Raw genomic sequence first — 19617 nt, 5'->3', positions numbered from 1 at the left:
TTGTTATTTGGTGAACAGGAATATTTTTTATGGTATAAATAGACAAGTATATCAGTGCATTTCAGTTTTTTTCAGCAGCATCTATAATCCAGAATATAATCCAGAATATCATGGCTTTATCAATCACAAGTGTTCACACTCCAGCTCTTCATTTTCCAGAAAGCCTTTGGATAAATGGCAGCAGCTCCTTGATCTGTGCTATGACCATGTGATGCCTGGATTTCTGCACCTCTCCATTCTTTAGCACCACTATAGTCCGGCAGCAGAGGGGTTAAAAACTCCCTTCCCCGAGGGCCCTGATGTTTGATGCGCTCTCTGGCGCCCCCTGCGGGTGGCGTCAGCTCTGCTTTCCTGACTGCAGCACGGGATGAGCTGTGACAGGCAGCAGTGGATGCTCTAGTTACAGCCGATGGGAGGCAGAGTCAGCCCAGCAATCGTGTCCAGCAGCCAAGGCAAGAATCACAGCTTCCCCAGCTCCAGCCATCACTGATACCCACAATGCACAGAGACGGACACCAAAATAGAAATCTGGCTGGCAGGTAATATGGCTGCGCTCGTCGCTACCTTCCATTGAGGACGTCGCCCGGACTGCGCCTGGAGAGCGAGCAGAAGGCACGAGACGCCGCCGCTCACCGCACCTGAGAAGCGCGGGAGCCGAGGCGGTGACCGGGAGCGCTGCGTGTAGAGCGGCACCGCAGGAGCGGCAGCATGGCAGCCCTGGAGCTGTACACAAAGGTGAGGTACCTCCGATCATGTAATGGCAGCCCCCCAATATACAGGCAGCCCTGGAGCTGTACACAAAGGTGAGCCACCTCCGAGGTAACGGCAGCCCCCAAATATACAGCCAGCAGGCTGGCCCTGTGCTGTGCACAATGAATGAAATCCTCCCCTGCCATTGTGCGGCATCCAGGACCTCTCCTATCCAGGCCACATCAGCATCCATGATGGGCTACACATCTAAGTGTACAAGATCTGTATATGGAACATGCATGTACTACAGCTACATACATATGTCATACATAGCTGTGATTTATGTAAGCTGTATTCTCATTGGACATGATCTGTGTGTGGTGATACACCGCTCCTTGCTATGGATTGTTATTATGTATTCTATTAGGATACGACCTAATAGAATGTTGGCCATGATCTGTGTCACATACATGTCGTCATAGGGCAGCACTTGTATTATGATGGCTTTGGATATAGGTGTATCTGTTGTGTCTTGGGGCTGGATATGTGGCTTATCTCTTCTGCTGACAATACAGATGCTGCAGATTTGGTCCTCTGGGCATCTCCTAATAGTCTAGGATTTTAGGGGGAGGGGGTTGTATCTGCCCTCATGTCTTTGGGATGGAGGATTATGTGACACTGGATGGCCAGTTTGTCCTTGACGGCTCCTTCTGGGCAGTAATCCCACTGCTGGAGTCTTTGTGCCGGGCCCGGGTGTGTGATGAAGGCCGTGTAGCTATTGGGGGGGAGGGATAAAAGCAGATTATTTCTTCAGAATATGAATCATATAAACTACATTTCCACATTTCCTGCTGCTGATGTTTGGCCTGGTGAAATGTACCATGTGTTAATAAGACTCTGATCAAGGAAGAAGATGTCACCCGGTATGTTCTGGGCATTGAAAGCATAGCACTGCTTTCTTGAAGGTTAATTTTTTCATTTGCAGCTAAAAAAAAAAGCTAATCTCTTGCTGGATTTCAATTTAGACATGTGCATAGAACAGAATATGGGGGGAAGGGCCCATATTTAGGATGAGAACTTTATATAAAAGAATTTACACCTGGATCCTGTAAGGGCCCAAAATGGCCCGTTGTTCCATATGAACAGACTAGTACAATAAGTGATGCGTAACATTTGAAGGCCATGATATAGATTATGTATTAGTGTTCAGGAAGTCATGACTGCCAATAGCATAAATGAAATCGCCCCCCCCCCCCCCCTCGTAGTGCAAGTAAACCCTTCAACTTTCCATGAGCCTACATTCATCTTCACCTTATTCTCATGGTGAATGTTGGGCTAGATCTTCCTGAGTACAGCAGTTTTGGTGCCTGTGGTGAGGCTAATCTCTGTAGAGGGTCACACACCATCTACTGATACAGTCGGAGTCCTTCACTCTTCTTTCTGAATAAGCAAACTGTTTCCAGTAGCCAGTTGGATTTTTCCTAGGTGCTCAGTGTTAACATTACTTAAGCGTCAAATGTTTATGTGAAAATGTATTGTCTACTAAGAGTCTACCATCTACCCTAAGAATATTCAGCTTCCACCACTATGTTACAGAGCACATTACAGCGCTAAACATCAAACCTTTGCTATGTATGTCAATTTTGTAGATTTGGTGAAAAACATCTTTTAATTCTTATGCAAATCAGGCAGCTGGTGCACTGGGGGCGGGACTTCACTTCCTGGAGCTCTGTTGTTGCCATTCAAACCTCTATTATCTGTTGATCCTCCCATCGCTATGACATAACCTATTCTAGTTGATCAATAACAGCAGTGCTCCATGGCCGTAGGCCCCGCCCCCAGTGCACCAACTGCCTCATTTACATATCTTTTAAAAGTTGTTTTTCTCCAAATGTGCAAAAGTGAGCAGCATTATAAAGGTATGATATTTGTCAATGTAATGTGTTCTGTAATGTACCGGCAGCAGTTTAATATGCTGAGGGGAGGAGTTAGGTTCCCTTTAACTCCTGAGAATGATATAGAATCTATATCTCAATTTTATTGGACAAACTTCCTTTTTGGTATTCTGGGATTAGACTGCTGGTCCCCTTACCACTCATAAAAATGGGGTCCCCTGTGTGAATGGGGTGGCTGTTGACCATGTAAGCTGCTGCTCCATTCAGCTCTATAGGACTGCTGAATATAGTTGAGTATTTTTGGCAATCCCAGTGATGAATAGAGTGACAGTATACATGTGCAACCACAGGGAATGTATTCTACGTCGTATACATGAAAGCTGCGGAAGCCAAACAAAGCAAATTTTATAACCTGCATCCAAGTAAATGTTGTTTTATCTTTAACTACAATATAGATACAATACAATACAATAATTTAATAATATTGCCGGAAAGGTATACTTGATGTCAATATGTTGATTTTCCAGGGCTTTACATAATAATGGCTGCTCTTTAGATTGTGCCATACTCTATAATAATTGTCAGGCCACGTCACAGAGCTTGGCAGACATTGCCCTCAGCTGGCTTTTTGTCTCATTTAAAGCTCCACGTCCTTTGTTCTCCACACATATAAGACACTGTATCACACATAGTGACTCTGCAGGTGGCTATGTTCATTGCAGTTTGGAGTTTACAAACATAGGCTCCTACGCTTGGCAAGAGGAAATCACTTTTTATATGAGCAGATTAACCAGTCTCACATATAAAGTGGAACCAATGAATGTGTCTGCACTCTGGGAATATATTAACTGGATGATTTTACTTAGAAAACAGTAATAGAAATACAATCATCTGTAAAGGGGTTGTCTCAGAATCAGTATTTATCCCTTGCCTGTACAGGATAACCCCGCATACAAATGACAAAACTCAGTCCGTGTGTTGGCTGGATGGGAGAGGAGAATAAGACCTCAGACATGCACAAGTGTTTCAGAAGGACAACCGTTCAATTGGATAGTGGCAGAAATTTTTGCTCCAATCTGTCATGTGTGAACATAGTCTGAAGGGGTATTCCCATCGTGGCATTTATGGTCATAGGATATTCCATAAATGCCTGATAGAGGAAGCTCCCAGATCTTGGACCCTTATGTATCTCAAGAACAAGTCCCCATTCTTAGCTTCAAGTGAAGGAGAGAATGCCATTCATGCTTGGGTCTATTTGGTCATTTGCATGGGATTCCTGAAAAGCGCAGAAGCTGCCAGGTTTACATCTTGTGTGTTTGTGCACATGATATACTAGGACTTCATTATTATTTATATCTGCATAGTGAGTTATAAGCCAATGACCATGTCATTGAAAATCAGATTGCTTCAATATAATGGAAATTAGCTTACAGCATTTAATTAAAAAAAAAAGCATCATAAAAGCACCATTATAAACACAATCTTAATGGAATACTCCCATGAACATAACCATTTTTAGATGTGTAGACAACTAATTTTTTTGCAGAATTTTGAAGAATTTCTCTAACCATATTAGGGTATGTTCACAAAATGGAAAATGGATTCTGCGTGCGAACATACCACGCGGCTAGCCACGACGGAATGCCAATGCAGTGCACGGGCATCAGGTCGCAGCATTCCACTCTGGATTAGGCCCGAATGAATTTGATTTATCACTAAAGAAGGGTTCGGTGAATGTGTATATGAAACTGGTGGGTTCGGTACCTCAAACAAGGTTAAGAAACACTTAGAGTATAGAAAGTTCCTTCATCCATGGTCATATTCATTGGCAACTGATCCACTGAACAGATAGTCACTGCTAAGATGGTTGGAGAAAAACTTTAAAACTCTGCAAAATATTCAATTACTTATATTTTATAAAATGTTTAACTGTAAACAAATGTAAATATGGTTATGTTCATGGAAAACCCTTTTAAGGTGAACAAATCAATATGCCTTAGTTAAAGTGAGTATGAACACCAACTAGTATGACTATGGATGTCTTTAGAACATTTGGAAGCCTGTATAGTTCCTTATTTGAGGTCTGAGTTTCTTAGTTAAGCTCCCCCTGTTAGGGTCCACCATGTTTTCTGCATGTTCTTCATGTCATGGTTACAGTTATTGGTTTCATTTTTGTGATGCTAAACGTTAGTGTCCTTGGGCAAAATAAGGACTATTGTAATCTTTTTCACAAGCCATTCCATTTCCTGCTTCATGTAGGACACTATACGGAGCCTCACGGGACGTAAACGCCACGGTTTTCCCGCAGCGGAGAGGCTGCAGGAAAAATTGCAGCGTTTTACAGTGCAAGCAAAGGGGATGGGATTCATGCGAATCCCATGCCCACTTTGCGGAAAAAAACGCAGTGCAGACACGCTGCAATTTACAAAGCCGTTGCGGCTTTGCAAATCGCAGCATGTCAATTATAACTACGGAAACGCCGGCGGCTTTCCCATAGATACATTTGTAATAGAAAGTCCATGGAGGAAAACTCTGCAAACTTTTTGTCTGTCTTTACAACTTTATTTTCCACCCCCTGGAGTCTAGAACTGCCATCTCCTGCTGTGTTCGAGGCAGAGCTGCTTTTTGAGTGACTTCTGCAGAGACCTAACACTGTAACATATTTAGTGGACATTATTGATGCCAAAAGGCATGGGAAATGTAAGGCAGAAGTTAGGGCTGGGTAGTTACGATCTAAATTGTGATTAATCAAGCATTTTACCTCGATTATGATTAATGGAAATTGCTTAGGCCTTGCCCTCTTTAAACCACACCCCGTTTATAGATTGTGTTGGGTAAACTTCGTGAAATTCATTGCTCGAGTATCACCCAGTGATTTCATTTGGACCAAACACGGCTGACCCACAAATGCTATTATACTTTGGTGTCCCTTCAGACTCGAGTATAATTAGAGGCGGCCTTGGAGAGGTGATCCAACATAAACAGGCTTACTCACCTCTCCTGGGCTCCACTATGACTACCTAGTGTTTCCAGGTCTTCTTACAGATGCCAAGGACCACTGTGGACTGTGGAGGTCTCAGGACAGCAGTTCCATGGATCATGCAGCATTGTGATACTTGCGTCTGTGTGTCACAACGCGATGTAACCCACTGAGGTCTGTAATCACTGTCTTCAGCGGTCTCTGACATAAGGCAAACAGCAGGTAGTCATGGCGGAGTGCAGGACAGGTGAGTAATACTTTTTTATATGTTGGATCACCTTCGCAGGTCTCCGCTAATTGTACTGTGTAGTCTACTGAGAGTATAATAGCCGTTTCGGTTCAGTCCAAATGAAACTGCATATGGAACCTCACAAATAATGTAATACCGGAACCAAATAACCGAAGTCAACAAAATCACATTGGTTATCCTGGTTAATCTTTGGTTTTGGTTATTTTTCAATTAGCCCCAGCTGAAGTTACATGGTGATTTTGGCCTTGGATCCTGTCATGCAACTAAAGATTACTATGATGCCTTGCTGTGACTGCTCAATATATAAATTTTAATATTTTTTTTTAAATCCCCTTTAGGTCTAAGAGTTGCTGTTTCAGTATCCTCAGGCTCCATTCACTTACATTAATGAATGGAGGTCGACAGTGATCTTTGGTTGCATGACAGGTGTAGCGGGCAAAATCGTTGTGTAGTCCCAACATAAAGTAGTTCCTGCTGAATCCTTTTTTTGTCTTTGGTTCAACTGTTTTGTCTGTGTGTGTGTGTGTGTTTGAGAAACATATGGGTTGATGTTGTTTGGAAAAAAAAATTGCTGGATCCAGATGTTACATGTTCTATAGGTTTTCCTGAAATACAATACAGACATGGCATTTTTGCTTCGCTGGCTATTTTTTTCAAAATGCAAGATGTTAAGAGGTTTTTTTTCTGTATAGGGGAAAAAAACTGAAGAAATGCATGTTAAATTGGGTGACTAATAAATACAAAAAAACAGAACACTGATGTTTTTATGTTTAAAAAAAAAAAAAATCTTTAAAAAAAAACACACTCAGTCTGCAAGTTGCCTAAAGGTGAATTCAGTCTGGACGCTTTTGTGACCGTCACTTGGGTACCTTGTAAAAAGTCTTTGAAAGTTGACCCCTGGGATCCTTATGCCAGGGGCTACACTGTACTTCTTGTAGTGCGGCTGGTTCATTGAATGACGGCTCAGTGCTTTCATATAGACACAGCTTTGTGCTAGAGTACTATGACCTTAGGGTAGGTTCTCACATGGCAGGATGGCTGCTTAAGCTCATCCACCCCATAAATGAATAAGAATTACTGGCACCTGTATGTGTTGGTAGAAACCCCAATAAAAACAACTATAAAAACACTGAGTGAGCCTTTCAGTGATATTTACAACATCTCTATATATTGTATTGGAATGCAGTAAGAGTGTTTCCTGTAACATCTCAGCTAGAGAGGCCTGTATACTGCATACCTGTATAAAGTAGTTTGACCGGCTTTCAGAGACATTTTTTTATTTTCTTTGCATAGAACATATCTGCAATTCTTTTAATTCTCTTTACATTGACATTGTGCACAGTAAGGCTAGGTTCACATTTGTGTTGGAGTTTCTGTAGAGTCTGCCAAAAAAAATCGACAGAGAGGAGTCCTGCATAGAGGACTTTTCTCTCCGCCGTTTCAGTATCAAATGGCCACTCAGTGAGCACCATTATAGTCTATAGGGTCCGAGGGTAACCACTTTTTTTAGTGGACACGCTCGCCATCTTTCGGGTTTCCCATGCGGAGCCGAAATGACGTAGATCTGAATGCTAGTGTGAACCTAGCATAAGTATCAATTGTCTTTTCATTCATCTGCCAGTACAGAAGTAGCAAAAGACATATGTGCAATATCTTCTTCACCATAAATGACGCACTCATTTTAGAGAACCTCTTGAACTATAGGTATTTGCTGAAGGAACTCCCTTCAACACTTGATATTAAAGCACCAAAATGGCTTCTAAAACCATTATATGCTAATGTAGGAGCAGCTAGTGACATAGCGCTCATACATACCTGTGTCCAAGTGCAGACTTACTGCTGAGAAATCCAACTTTGATTCCGTATGCAAAGAAAGTACTTGCTGCACTAGGGCCAGATACGCCAGGGCATCTGTTTTTGTGCCTGTGTTTGCTGCACATCAGCACTTATCAGCCTTTGTTAGTTGCGGCAATGAGTGGCAAGCACAGGTAAAACAGTTGCACATGTGGCTATGTCCTCTGTTCACCAAACAGCTCATTTGTGTTTGTACAAAAAGTTCATTTTTTCAGCAAAACTATTGCATTTTAAAACAAAATATTATTGTCCCTACAACAGCATATACATAGATTAGAAGAGTTTTTTTGTGGTGGTGGTCTCCCTTTAAATCTGTGACCTATCACTAGTAAACTGTATCGAAGATGAAATAGAGAGCATCTGGCAGACAGAGAACTTTTTGGTCTCTCATCTACTTTACGGACCCCAGTGGAGGACTTGGCTTGAGACTTGATGTCTGGCTAGTCCCACCAAAAGTCAGTTAAGCTCTGACTATATCTTTGCTCCTAATCTGTACTGTAGCTTGAAGTGAATAGAAGCAGAGCAGCCGTACCCCACCATGGTCACTATATAGCAGATAGTTCTTTTCGGTTCTAGCACCACATCCGGGATAGCTGATTGGTGCAGAGTCTGGGTGTTGGACCCCTACTGATCAGATACTGATGGTCTATTCTGTGGAAAAGCTTTAAACAATGAACAGGTAATATTTTTTTAATGCATTGTGTTTCTCTTGCCTTATTAAAATATTTTTGCTGTCACTTTTTTCAGTTACACATGATGGGCAGTAATAACTGGACTGCATGCTCTCTATCTGGTATTATGATTATTAATAATAGCTATTAATATAATTTTCTAATATATCAGAACATTATTAGCGGAAAAAGTATATTTTCCTCATCAGCCTCCAACATGTGGACCAATATACAGATATGTATAGCACTAAAAGTACATAATAGCTATCAAAGCAATCACAATCATTACAGGGTAGAAAACAAGCATGCTGAGCACTCTCGCTCCCTGGATAACCACTGTCATCAGAGAAATTAAGTGTAAAGGACTGATGAAGGTACCATTAATTTTAGAATAGTAGATATTTCATTAAGAAAACAAGTACAAGCATGAAGATGCTGCCTAAATATGTCCTGAGAAAAACTGACCATCTTTGTCACCTTGGGCACAGTGCATAAAAAGAAAAATGGCCCTTAGACTCTGTTTACACTTATTTCCTACCTTTTGGATGGGGATAAGTGTCATTTGTGGCACATGCCCTTTAAATTCCTTACTGTGAATATGCTGCTTTATTACCCAACCCATTTGGTACAATGGGAACTGAGAAGTTCAACTGAGGAGCCGAAGTACATGTATGGCTCGTTCGCCCTTCACATCTATGGGCCTGCTGGAGATCGGCAGCCCCATAGAAGTGATTGGCACTCTGGTCATCTATGCTCACGACCACTCCATTCCTGGTTGATCTTTAGTGGGTCCCTGCATTTGACCATCTGCTGTGTAGTTTGAACCACAACCCCTTTAAAGTGGTGCTCTGACAGATAATTTTTTTGTGTGTATTTGCCTGTGAGTACTGGCCATATTTATCGTGCAGTATGGTGACTCTGCCCACCCAGCACTCACATCTGCTATGTGGGCCTGACATCAGGTTCTCTGTGCAAGTCTATGACACCCTCAGTGTCAGTATTGGTAATGTATACAAGATGTAGCTTAATTTGCTTATCAGTGGCTTTTTTATGTTTGGATACATCATTTGCCATGTGTGTGCCATCTTTCTGAAGTCTAAATCGTCTTATCTGTGGAGCGGAAGTCTTTTGTAGACTCACATTTAGATTCTGATAGGAATGATCAGAGAAACTGATCGAGATGTAAGATGCTGTGCAAGTCGGAGAGTCTTATCGTGGGTCATGTGATGCATTCAAGGACCGGAACTGAGCAGATCATGTACTGACAAGTGATGTTAGTTATGAATTAAGCTTCACATTTTGTATTGTCAAAGGCTTTAAGAATGCCTATTGGTTCACGTGTCCCTGAGTAATATCACAGAGATGATGCTGATATGTGACACCCTCTGTATTCTGTTTTGGGGAAATCTTCCTGCCTGCAGTATGGTCCTGGTGATGAAACCAATGTAGTTCTTCTTTATAGAGTATCCATGTTCTCTGTAGTCTGGCTCACCTATCTGCGCAGTGTTATTAAAATGATTCCAATATCTAGGTCAAATTGTGTTCTGTTCTCTAGGCATCTTTCTTGTCAGGGCAGGGTATTGCTGAGCACAGATAAGCAGTACGCACCCTGGGTTCAGTCAGCAAACAGATATTTCTGTCCTCAGTCAGGAAGGTGAGTAATAGTAGTAGTCAGGAGTTACATCATGTTGCCTAGCAGCCGGCTGCAGCAGAATGGAAGACGTTATTTGCCCCATAAGAACAGTCAGCTACATGTAATTAATCCATCTGATGTCAGAGATACTGAGGAGACAATGGAGAGTAATTGGTGGGATTTCATCCATGCATATGCTTAATATCTGTAGGCACAGTGGGGTAATGGATTCTGTTGCAAACAGAAGTATGGGCTACATATTCTTCATCCTGATGGCTGCTGGAATATATTTGTAAATATATATTATAATGTAGAATTATACTGCTATTTATGGTTTTGGTGGTGGCCCAGGGATCAGGTGGCGTTTGCTTAGGGGGCGTTCACACTACCGTCGGTGTCTGACATGTAGTGTCCGCTCAAAATCTGTCACGGACACTAGGAGCGGACACTAGATGTGTCCGTGACACCTGTCATTCACTTGAATGGGCATCGGGTGCGTTCTTTTGCACTCCGTGCCCGTCCTTCCCTGTCCACAAGAGAAGATGTCCGACTTCTCAAGCGGACAGAAAAACCCTGCATGCAGGGTTGAGCGGACACTACATGTCGGACACCGACGGTAGTGTGAACGCTCCCTTAGGGTTGTGTTTGGTAAGATAGGTGGTGGTGAAAGAGATTTGTCAGATTTGTTTCTATTGCATGTTTCAGTAGCTTACAAATGTCTTAAAAAAAAAAAAAAATAATAACAACAATAATATTTTATTAAAGGGTTTATACCACTTTGGACATGGATGTGCCATAACTGTTTGCTAGATACAGGTTCTCACCTTTGGGGCTCACACCTAAGTGTAAGGCCAATTTTCAAGCGTAACTAGACTTTCAAATAACTTTGTTTTCTGGCATAATTTGCATCCTTAAAGGGGTTATCAAGTTTTTAAAAAATATGGGCTAAATAGAATGCATCAATACAAAACACTTCCTGTTTAAATTCTGCACAGTTTATCTGATTTATTATGAGATCATTGACCTCTGAGTGATGTTTTGTTTGCTCACTACCCAACCCCCCCAGTGAGCAGTTAAAGAGGATCTTCACTAATTCTAGTTCTTACCATCTGTTAATAGATGGGGCTCCACTGATTCAAGTGCAGTTTTCTTTTCTCCATCCTCCACCGTTCCTGAGCAATGTGTACAGATAGTTTTGGTGTCTGAGGAGCTATTTCAGCTCTGTAATGTTAGAAAGACAGTGTTAGACAGGGGTGTGCGATTCAGAGCTCCAATCAGAGGCAACCAATGTCATAGCTCAGAGTCTCGCCCTTTGCCTGACACCACCCTGCTGATAGTTCAGAGCCTAAATAGCATATGAAACATCCAAACTAACAGCGTTGATTGCTCAGAAATGGTGAGTGCTAAAGGTAAAAATTCCACCTGTGTCAGAATCAGTGGAGCAGCACCTAATTATTGATGTAAAGAGCTGGATTTGATGGAGGTGGTGAAAGGTCCTCTTTTAGGTAGCAAATGAAATCTCACAGCAGCATGTTAGATGTGGGAGTGGTTTCTTACCTTGTGATCTAATTGCAATAGAATGTGGATGGATACATAGTGAGAGCCGACCAATAAGTCCTGGGAAATGTACTTTGTCCACAGATTTATTGCATGTAAATAACAGTGATGCAAGGAGCAGCAAGTAAAATAAAGTCAGGCAAAAGGTTCACAAAGGAACAGTGAGCATTTAGCACTGCTGTGGATGTATTTGCAGATAATTTTTGGAATCTGAATAGGCCCCTTAAGTCTAGGTTCACACTAATGTTATTTAATGTCCATTTCTCTCATCTGTCGGTTACCCCCATGTAAAAAAAAACAAAAACATGACAGTAGCTTTGTTTCTGCATGCAGGTTTTTTTCTTCCATTAGAAAAGTAAACAAATGTGATGTGTCTGTCACCTTGTTTACATTACAGCTAATGGGAACGGACACAGATTGAGGGGGCTCTTCCAGTGTCCATTACTCTGTTGCAATTAATGTCCATTCCTTTCATCCCATGATGGATCACAGCAACAAGCGTTATTAACAATAGCATGAACTTAGCCTTATACGTTTTGCAATATATTTTAACAAACTTCAGTTTCTTTCTGTGAAATACTGCACTTCTTTATTCTTTCTCTAGTTTCTCAATGGAAAATCTATACACCTTCTTTCCCTAGGTATATGAGTGGGCAGGCTCTTGTATAATGCAGGGGAGCCTGCAGTGGTGAACCTAGCCTCTCTGCTGCCAGAGGCGGACAATTGAAAGAAGCCACCCGCCCCCCCCTGCAGTAATACTCACAGGAGACGTCTCCCCACATTTCCCGTCTCTTCCCTTTGGACCGCCGCGACCACTTCTTTCAGCTGTGACTTGACTCTGTAAAGTTTGAAACATAGACATCTTTGACTCCTCACTTCTCCATGCACTCAACCCACATATATATATAATATATATATTCCACAGCGGCCCCTGCAGTCTATATTATGCCCCACTGTGGCAAAATAGACTGTGGGGCATAATAGAGGCTGCAGGGGGGCCGCTGTGGGGCATAATAGAGGTTACAGGGGCCACAGTGGACCCTTCAAGCTCTATTATTATACTCTGGGGGGGTATTTTCGGAGCCCCAGGGGAGATGAGAGAACATAATAAACACTGTTACTCACCTCTCCGGGATCCGATGTTAAAGAGGACCTTTCATGGGTTTGGGCAAAGGCAGTTTTATATACCGCTGAAAGCCGACAGTGCACTGAATTCAGCACACTGTCGGCTTTCACGATCTCTGCCCCGGGTGAAGAGCTATTGGTGCCAGTAACATAGCTCTTCACAGTCAGAAGGGCGTTCCTGACACTCAGTCAGGAACGTCCTTCTTCCCAGCAGCGCCTATAGCGCCGTACAGTGTGAGCGCGGAGGAATGCCCGCCCCCTCCCTCTCCTCACAGTACTTGTCCATAGACGAGTATTTTCAGGAGGGGAGGGAGGCGTTCCTCCCCGCTCACACTGTCAGCTTTTCAGCGGTATATAAAACTGCCTGTGCCCCAAACCCATGAAAGGTCTTCTTTAATCCTAGCAGGCTTCGGGCCTATATGGTAATATACCAGACCACGTGACGTAGACCTGGGCATTACCATATAGGTCCGAAGCCTGCTAGAATTAACATCGGATCCCGGAGAGGTAAGTAACATTTTTTTTATTACGTTCCCTCACCTCCCCTGGGGTCCGATTATTATACACGGGGGTCTGAAAAGACTCCCGAGTATAATAATAGCAGCAGTGGGATCGCGGCCTGACCCGGGCCTATTCACTGCCGGCCTCTGCGGCCCATAGTACAAGGGGAAGTGGGGGCGGCAGTGAGCAGGTCCGGGGAGGTTGGTAAATAGGCCGCTACCTGCTGGAGATACTCCAGCAGGTAGCGGCCTATTATGAAACAAAAAAAACTGTTGTTATACTTATTGATCTCGTTGCTGCTCCAGGTGCCTCCGTGATCCTCTTCTCTCAGCAGTCAGACGTCTATGTATCTACGTCTACATAGACGTCTGAACCAGCGCAAGGAGAGCTGGGAGCCTGGAGCGAGCACTTCAAACATATAACTCAAGTATTCTAAAATTTAGAACAGTGATTCACAAGTTGAAGACACAGTTTAGCCTAGCATATTTATATGCAACTGCTTCCAATCTTGAATATTTGGTATCTCTGGAAATAAAACTGGTAGAGCTGACTTTGGTGCCATGTGATAGCTGAGAGTGTCATCTTTCACATGACACCAGAAGAATTGTTCTTAGTTTTATAATGCCTACCGTATATCTGTTTTAAGAGACCTTCTCCAGACTCAACTTTCCTGCATTATGTGTAAGCCAGTCCATCCCTAGTGAAAGCAGATTTTAGCTGGCTGTCAATAGACAAACAGAAGAATGAAGAATCATAGCATTTTGCAGAAAGTAGCCAAAACTTGTTAGTAAAGTATACTAAGGTTAAGTCACACATGCTCCCAGAAAATTAAGTTGAAGGTTTAGTTATGCTTTTAATTGCTTATAATGTGGTGAATTGGCACAAACCACCATTCAAACCCATCATAAAACTGGCCATACATGTTAGGCTTTTGTTGGCCGATGATCGGTTATAAAATTTCTTCAAACCACAAACGCGGTGGTAGACTTTTGCCTGCCACAGATAGATCAGTCATGTTGGTTATTTTTGACTTTGTCAGCTGAAAATGAGTGTTTGGCATGATTTGCCACTTTTGGTCGATTATTGGCAATTTTGCTCAGACTCGCTGCATGTTTCTTTGTTAAACCAAGATGCTGTCCTGATATATAGTTTCATTGTTAATGTTATTAATGGACTGTCCATAGGAACGATTCTACTATTGATCAAAATCCACAACATGGCTGAAAAAAAAGACACCGTATCAGACCAGCCTTTGACGTCTACTTGTGTTCTTGAGTTTTGAATTGTAGAAGAAGCTTCTGTGTACTGTCTACTCCTCATTGATGGCAGTTCAGATTCTGGAGAAGTCTTTGTCTTAAGAGGGAGTGAGTAAAGTATGGTGAGATATCTCTGGGTTGTGTGAGACATGGAAGTTAAGTGAAAATACTGCTCTGCGAGGGTTAACAACAGTGACTAATAAAAACCTAGCGGAAAAGAAAACCTTTCTAGTGGCTTATTTTCTTGTGTCCTCCTCTTATTCCTGAACATTTTACATTCCGTTTAGATGAAAATTACAATATTGAGAGTCCGGAGCTCGGTTTATAAATGAAGTAGGTTCTTTTTAGTTTACAGGCCAATAGGGAGACTCATTTTGCTAATGGTTAACCTTTCCTCTCACGTAATATGTATGAGGGCACACATGATTTAGTTAGCCAGATTCAGTCTTCCATAATTGATGCCCTTTCAGCACTTTCATGTGACTTTAGTGTGTGACCTACACATGGAGGCGCAGGTGTGAGGTCAACACTTAGAGAAAACAGATAACACTTATGGACTGTTTGCTGGATGGAAAAATAAAATCTATACTATTTCATAACTTGCTGTATTAGAACATAAAACATTTTGTGGGGTTTTATTTTTGTTTTTTTCTTAAATAGTAGAGTTTGCTCAGCAAGAAACAGTGCAAATATAAATACATAACCTGCAACTAGTGTAAATATGAGACTCTGAATCATATAAAGGGATTTTATCAGTCATTTCAGGTTTGGACAAGTGGCCATTTTCATCTTCAGGATTGTTGAGTAGGAATAGAAATAATCTACCCCAACAATTGCTTCTTTTCCCCTCTCCTTGCATGCGGAGTGGTTGGGCTTCTCTCGGTGCAGTGTCTGTAGTCCATGCCCAGCGATATCTCCCTCCTGCTTTCTCCTTCCCACTCACAATGTGAAATCACTTTCTTTTGAGGATATTACTACGCTTTTATTATTATTATTTTTTTCTTCACATGTTCTACATATTTATGTAAAATATTCTGGCTATAGACACCTCCATCATTATATTTATCTAGGTGTTGCCTTTGTACTTTGTATGATGCTTGTTGTTTAAGGGAAGCTGTCACTGCGATGTTCACCACCAAACTCACAGCCCTGTTAGGTAGGGTATGAAATATCCCTTTTAGCTTTCTCCCTGTTGTGCTATAAATCACCTATTTGCCTATAAAAGTCACCACAGAAATCTGTATACAATTTAGCTGAAAGGAGTCTCACTGGCCTGTTTTCTGAGGTGAAGAGTCACACTAAGGAGCGAGGGTTTCAGATACTGATATGTTGGGCTTTGTAGCACCTAGAACCTTGGTTCTGGTGGTGTTGAGAATCTTGAGATACCAGTTTCATGATTCTGGGCACTGCCTGTGTAATAACTTCTGTAGGTATATAGCAGTGCAATCCTAGCAAAGGCTTTCCTTGAAGCCTGTAGATTTTGACACTTACAAATGACGAGTATTTATGGCCAGTACAAAGAACTTCTTAGTGGAGTAGATGGATGTGCTCCAAGCACAGAGAAGACACCTGATAGCCTGCCTTCTGCAGCACGTGTAGTCCTCTTTAAATAGCCTGGGAACACTTGCTACAGCTGAAGGAATATGGTTTGCGGATATTGGAGTTGTGTATAGTGATACCCAGCTAGTAAACACTGTGCGGCCTTCTTTGACCCCAGGATTTTTCTGTATAATCTTATTTCATAGAAGTGCCTTACTAGGGTCTTACACATCTGTCTTTCAAGAACATGTGTTGTCCACTTTCTCCACAGTCAGCACACGTTGGTCTATGGAGAGAAAAAAAGCACAGCCATGCTCTATTCCAGTTATACCCTTGGGTCCAAATTGTATAGAATAGTTTTTTTCTTTGTTTTTTTTTAAAAAAGTTGATTTGCCATGGACAACAAATGTCCAGAATAAAAAAACAAAAACAAAAACGATAAAACTGTGTTTTGAGAGAAACATGCTTCCTTTTTCTTCTTAATTCGATCAGCTTCCTGAATGTTTGCCTGGTGCTGTTTTCAGCTTTTCATGCCCTCCTCAGTTCACGGTCTCCGTCAATCTCTTTCCAATAAATCTCTTGTTGATGATCCTAATTATATTTAATTGAATATTGGTAAATTTAGCTCAGAACACAAGCCTGAAATGTAATTTTACTAAATAACTTTCTTGTCTCACTAGCACTTGTAAACTAGGACTGCCCTACTTCATTTGTGGATTTCAGCCATATATATCCTTAAGAAATCAAATTGTTTACACTTGACCTGAACTAGAATGATCCTATGTGATGGCCTTTTGAAGGACTGCCTAGGGCGGCATTTTTATGCATCTAGTTGACCTTTTTGTGATTTGAAATAATTCTGTTCCAGAAAATGTAATAACAAAAGTCACCCAAATGTTATATTAAACTGGTTTTATGGGGTGGTTTTTTAATATGTAGCAATACTTGGCTCAGCAATCCCGCACTGCTCCTATTTTGATGCTGCCTGGTCCCCCAATTGTCTCTGCTTTCTGGTTCCTCTTAACCTACTGATAATGCCCACTTAGCCCAATGATTGACTGAGTTGGCAATTCCTGTATGTCAAAAAGGCGCCAAGAAATAGGGACTAGTGGGGAGTGTCAAACTACAAGGAATTGTACAGGTTGTGTTTTAACCCATTCTAAATTAATACATATATTGTAATATAATTTATCCCCACACACACACACACACACACTGGAAACCCCTTTAATGCATATTAGACATTCCTCTTGGAGAGGACGACAAATTGGGCACAAAATCTAAATTTCTTTGACCTATTTTATTTTTGTGTCTTAAAATCCTGGATAGATTGCCATGAATGTTTTATGATTTTTTTTTTTTAATTATATCTTTTATATTGTACATAATTTTCCTTTTTCATGGAAAATTTGTACTTGCCTGTGTAACTGACAACCTTATGTAATATTTTAGGTCACCTCTAGTTTATGAACATCATTAAATAACAAAATTTTTAAAAGAAATGCAGTACCACCATTTTCTTATAGGTTTTGTTTTAAGGATTCCACTGTGCAGAAGAAATTTATTAGATTTATTCTTGGGGTTAGTATGATCACGTGGAACCAGATTTATATAGTTTTCTTTTTTCATGTTTTAATACCATTTATAAAAATTCTAAACTTTGAGGAACACAAACACTTGAGTTGCCTTTTTGAAGTTAATATATTAAAGAAATATTTCAGTTTTACACAACATATTTCTAAAACACATTTGCAAAGAGCTTCTTAATGAGGAACAGTTTATGATTTATATATATATATATATATATATATATATATATATATATATTAGCATAACTTTACTAAGAATTAGTACACTTACACTGGAAAATCTCCTCCAAACCTTCACGGAACACTTCAAAAAGTTGTAAACCCGCAGGCCAGTGACCAAGGAAACATCTGGCAGCAGAGTCTGATCTCTGATATAGTGAATTATAGTGTCTGCTGTGCTCCTGAAGTTCTGTCATCCAGAACAATTTGATAAACACTTACCTAATCTTAGTAGTCATGTCTTGCAGGTGCTGGGAATGTTTCCTCTTACAGTCGGCAGATGCGTCAGATGCTAAATATAATTACTCTACATGGATATATTGATCCATTTACAAGGTGCTGTCCAGAATTAATATAGGGATATTTCCTGCAAAGTTTTCACTGTCTGGCCAGTGATAACCAGTGTTGTGGGAGGCGCAGGGCGATTCACATCATAGACTATCACAGTGTTATTTGATGAGTTCTTACATATTTGCCATAAACATGAGCAAAGATGGTTTTTCAGGCCAAGCATCTGGATTATCACAAGACCACACTTTTTTTCTTCTTGCTTTCAGCAACACACAATTATTCCTTTTAGACTTCAGATACAAACTGGTGTGTATTGGAGGAAATCCACACAATGAGTGAATTCACAGCCCAGGAATGGCATGTCACAAGTCTAGGTTTGTGATTTCCATGGCTCTTTAATGTAACCTCTGGAAAGCAGATGATCTAGTGTCATCAGCCGCCAAAAGGATGGAACATGTCTGGCACTCAATAAGCCCGTCATCCAGGCCAATGCTAACATAAATGATTGAGTTTATAGGTTCTATGCCCTAGAAATCTGGAGAATTACTTGTGGAAGATGGAAAACAATTTAGATTTTGCGTATGTTAAAGTGAGTATCATGTCATTGGCATTTTCTTTCTGCTGCCTTATTTGTGATGGTCTTACAATAAATAGTGTCTGCTCTGTTCCCCATTACTTACTATAGCGCTGGTGGGATACATTGGATAGTTATGAAACTTAAGCTCTGATACATTTTATATTTGCTTCTGGTTATCCTATATCTATAGATTTAGTAACAAGGTCCATCTGTATCTGTCTTAAATATAGATGTCATGGCTTGCGTTAATGTTTTATTTTATCTAATGACTTATCTTGGCTTCAGATTGATATTTGTTACAATATCTTAATCCTGACCAAAGCCCTGCTCTGAGAAATCTTGTCCCACAGACATGCTTGAGATGCCGGAGGATCAATTCCTGTGTGGTATTATCTGCCATGTGTAGCATCTTGGCTTTCTTAAACTTGTGATACCATAGCAACAACATATGATATATATGGCCCTAAAAAAATGCCATTGGTTGTGACATGTAGGTTACATGTGTTTTCTTCTGATATCTTAGTCTTAATGTTTGTGATTTCTCTCTCCCATATAGATTGGATAATATTACTGGTGGCAAATGTAAATGGCACAGATTGTGTATTGCATTGCAGGATGGTAGACTGTCGACTTTGACATTATTGTGCTGTTCTTCAGTAAATGTGTTCACAGCTAGGACAGTACATTATCCTCCTCTCTTCTGAATTTCACACCCACTGGATTTAGAATGTGACCTTTTGTTTTGACATCTGTGACATCTATAGGAGAAAGTGAAAAGTGAATGAGGACTTCGATTTTAATTTGTGGTATTCTGTAGCTTCATTGACAAAACATATTAAGTGTTTAGAGATTTGGGGTCCCTCGCTTTCTAGTCAGGGGTTCCCCAGAACACTACCAACACCTATCCTTCTAAGGCTACGTTCACATCTGTGTTGTGTTCCATCAAAAGATCAGAAAAACTGGTAAAATGTTTTACTCCCATTGATGTTT

General features: G+C 41.0%; 1 protein-coding gene across 9 annotated transcripts in view; it reads left to right on the top strand.

Annotated features, from left to right (window-relative positions):
* Window positions 1–353: 353 nt before the first annotated feature.
* MYO5A (myosin VA) overlaps window positions 354–19617 on the top strand; it is a 117924-nt gene continuing 98660 nt past the window's right edge. For 2 of the 9 annotated variants that reach the window (XM_075273459.1, XM_075273457.1), the window contains exon 1: window positions 18334–18639. In XM_075273459.1, coding sequence (XP_075129560.1) covers window positions 18607–18639 — 33 coding nt within the window. In that variant the 5' untranslated portion in view covers window positions 18334–18606. Of the gene's footprint in view, window positions 736–18331; window positions 18640–19617 lie in introns of those variants that run through there. The other 7 variants (XM_075273462.1, XM_075273460.1, XM_075273455.1 and 4 more) reach the window with 6 other exon arrangements.

The sequence above is a fragment of the Leptodactylus fuscus genome, chromosome 5 (assembly GCF_031893055.1).
Source record: "Leptodactylus fuscus isolate aLepFus1 chromosome 5, aLepFus1.hap2, whole genome shotgun sequence".
Classification (NCBI taxonomy): domain Eukaryota; kingdom Metazoa; phylum Chordata; class Amphibia; order Anura; family Leptodactylidae; genus Leptodactylus; species Leptodactylus fuscus.
The sequence above is the reverse complement of the archived record's forward strand: the minus strand, read 5'-3'. Positions and strand labels throughout refer to the sequence as shown.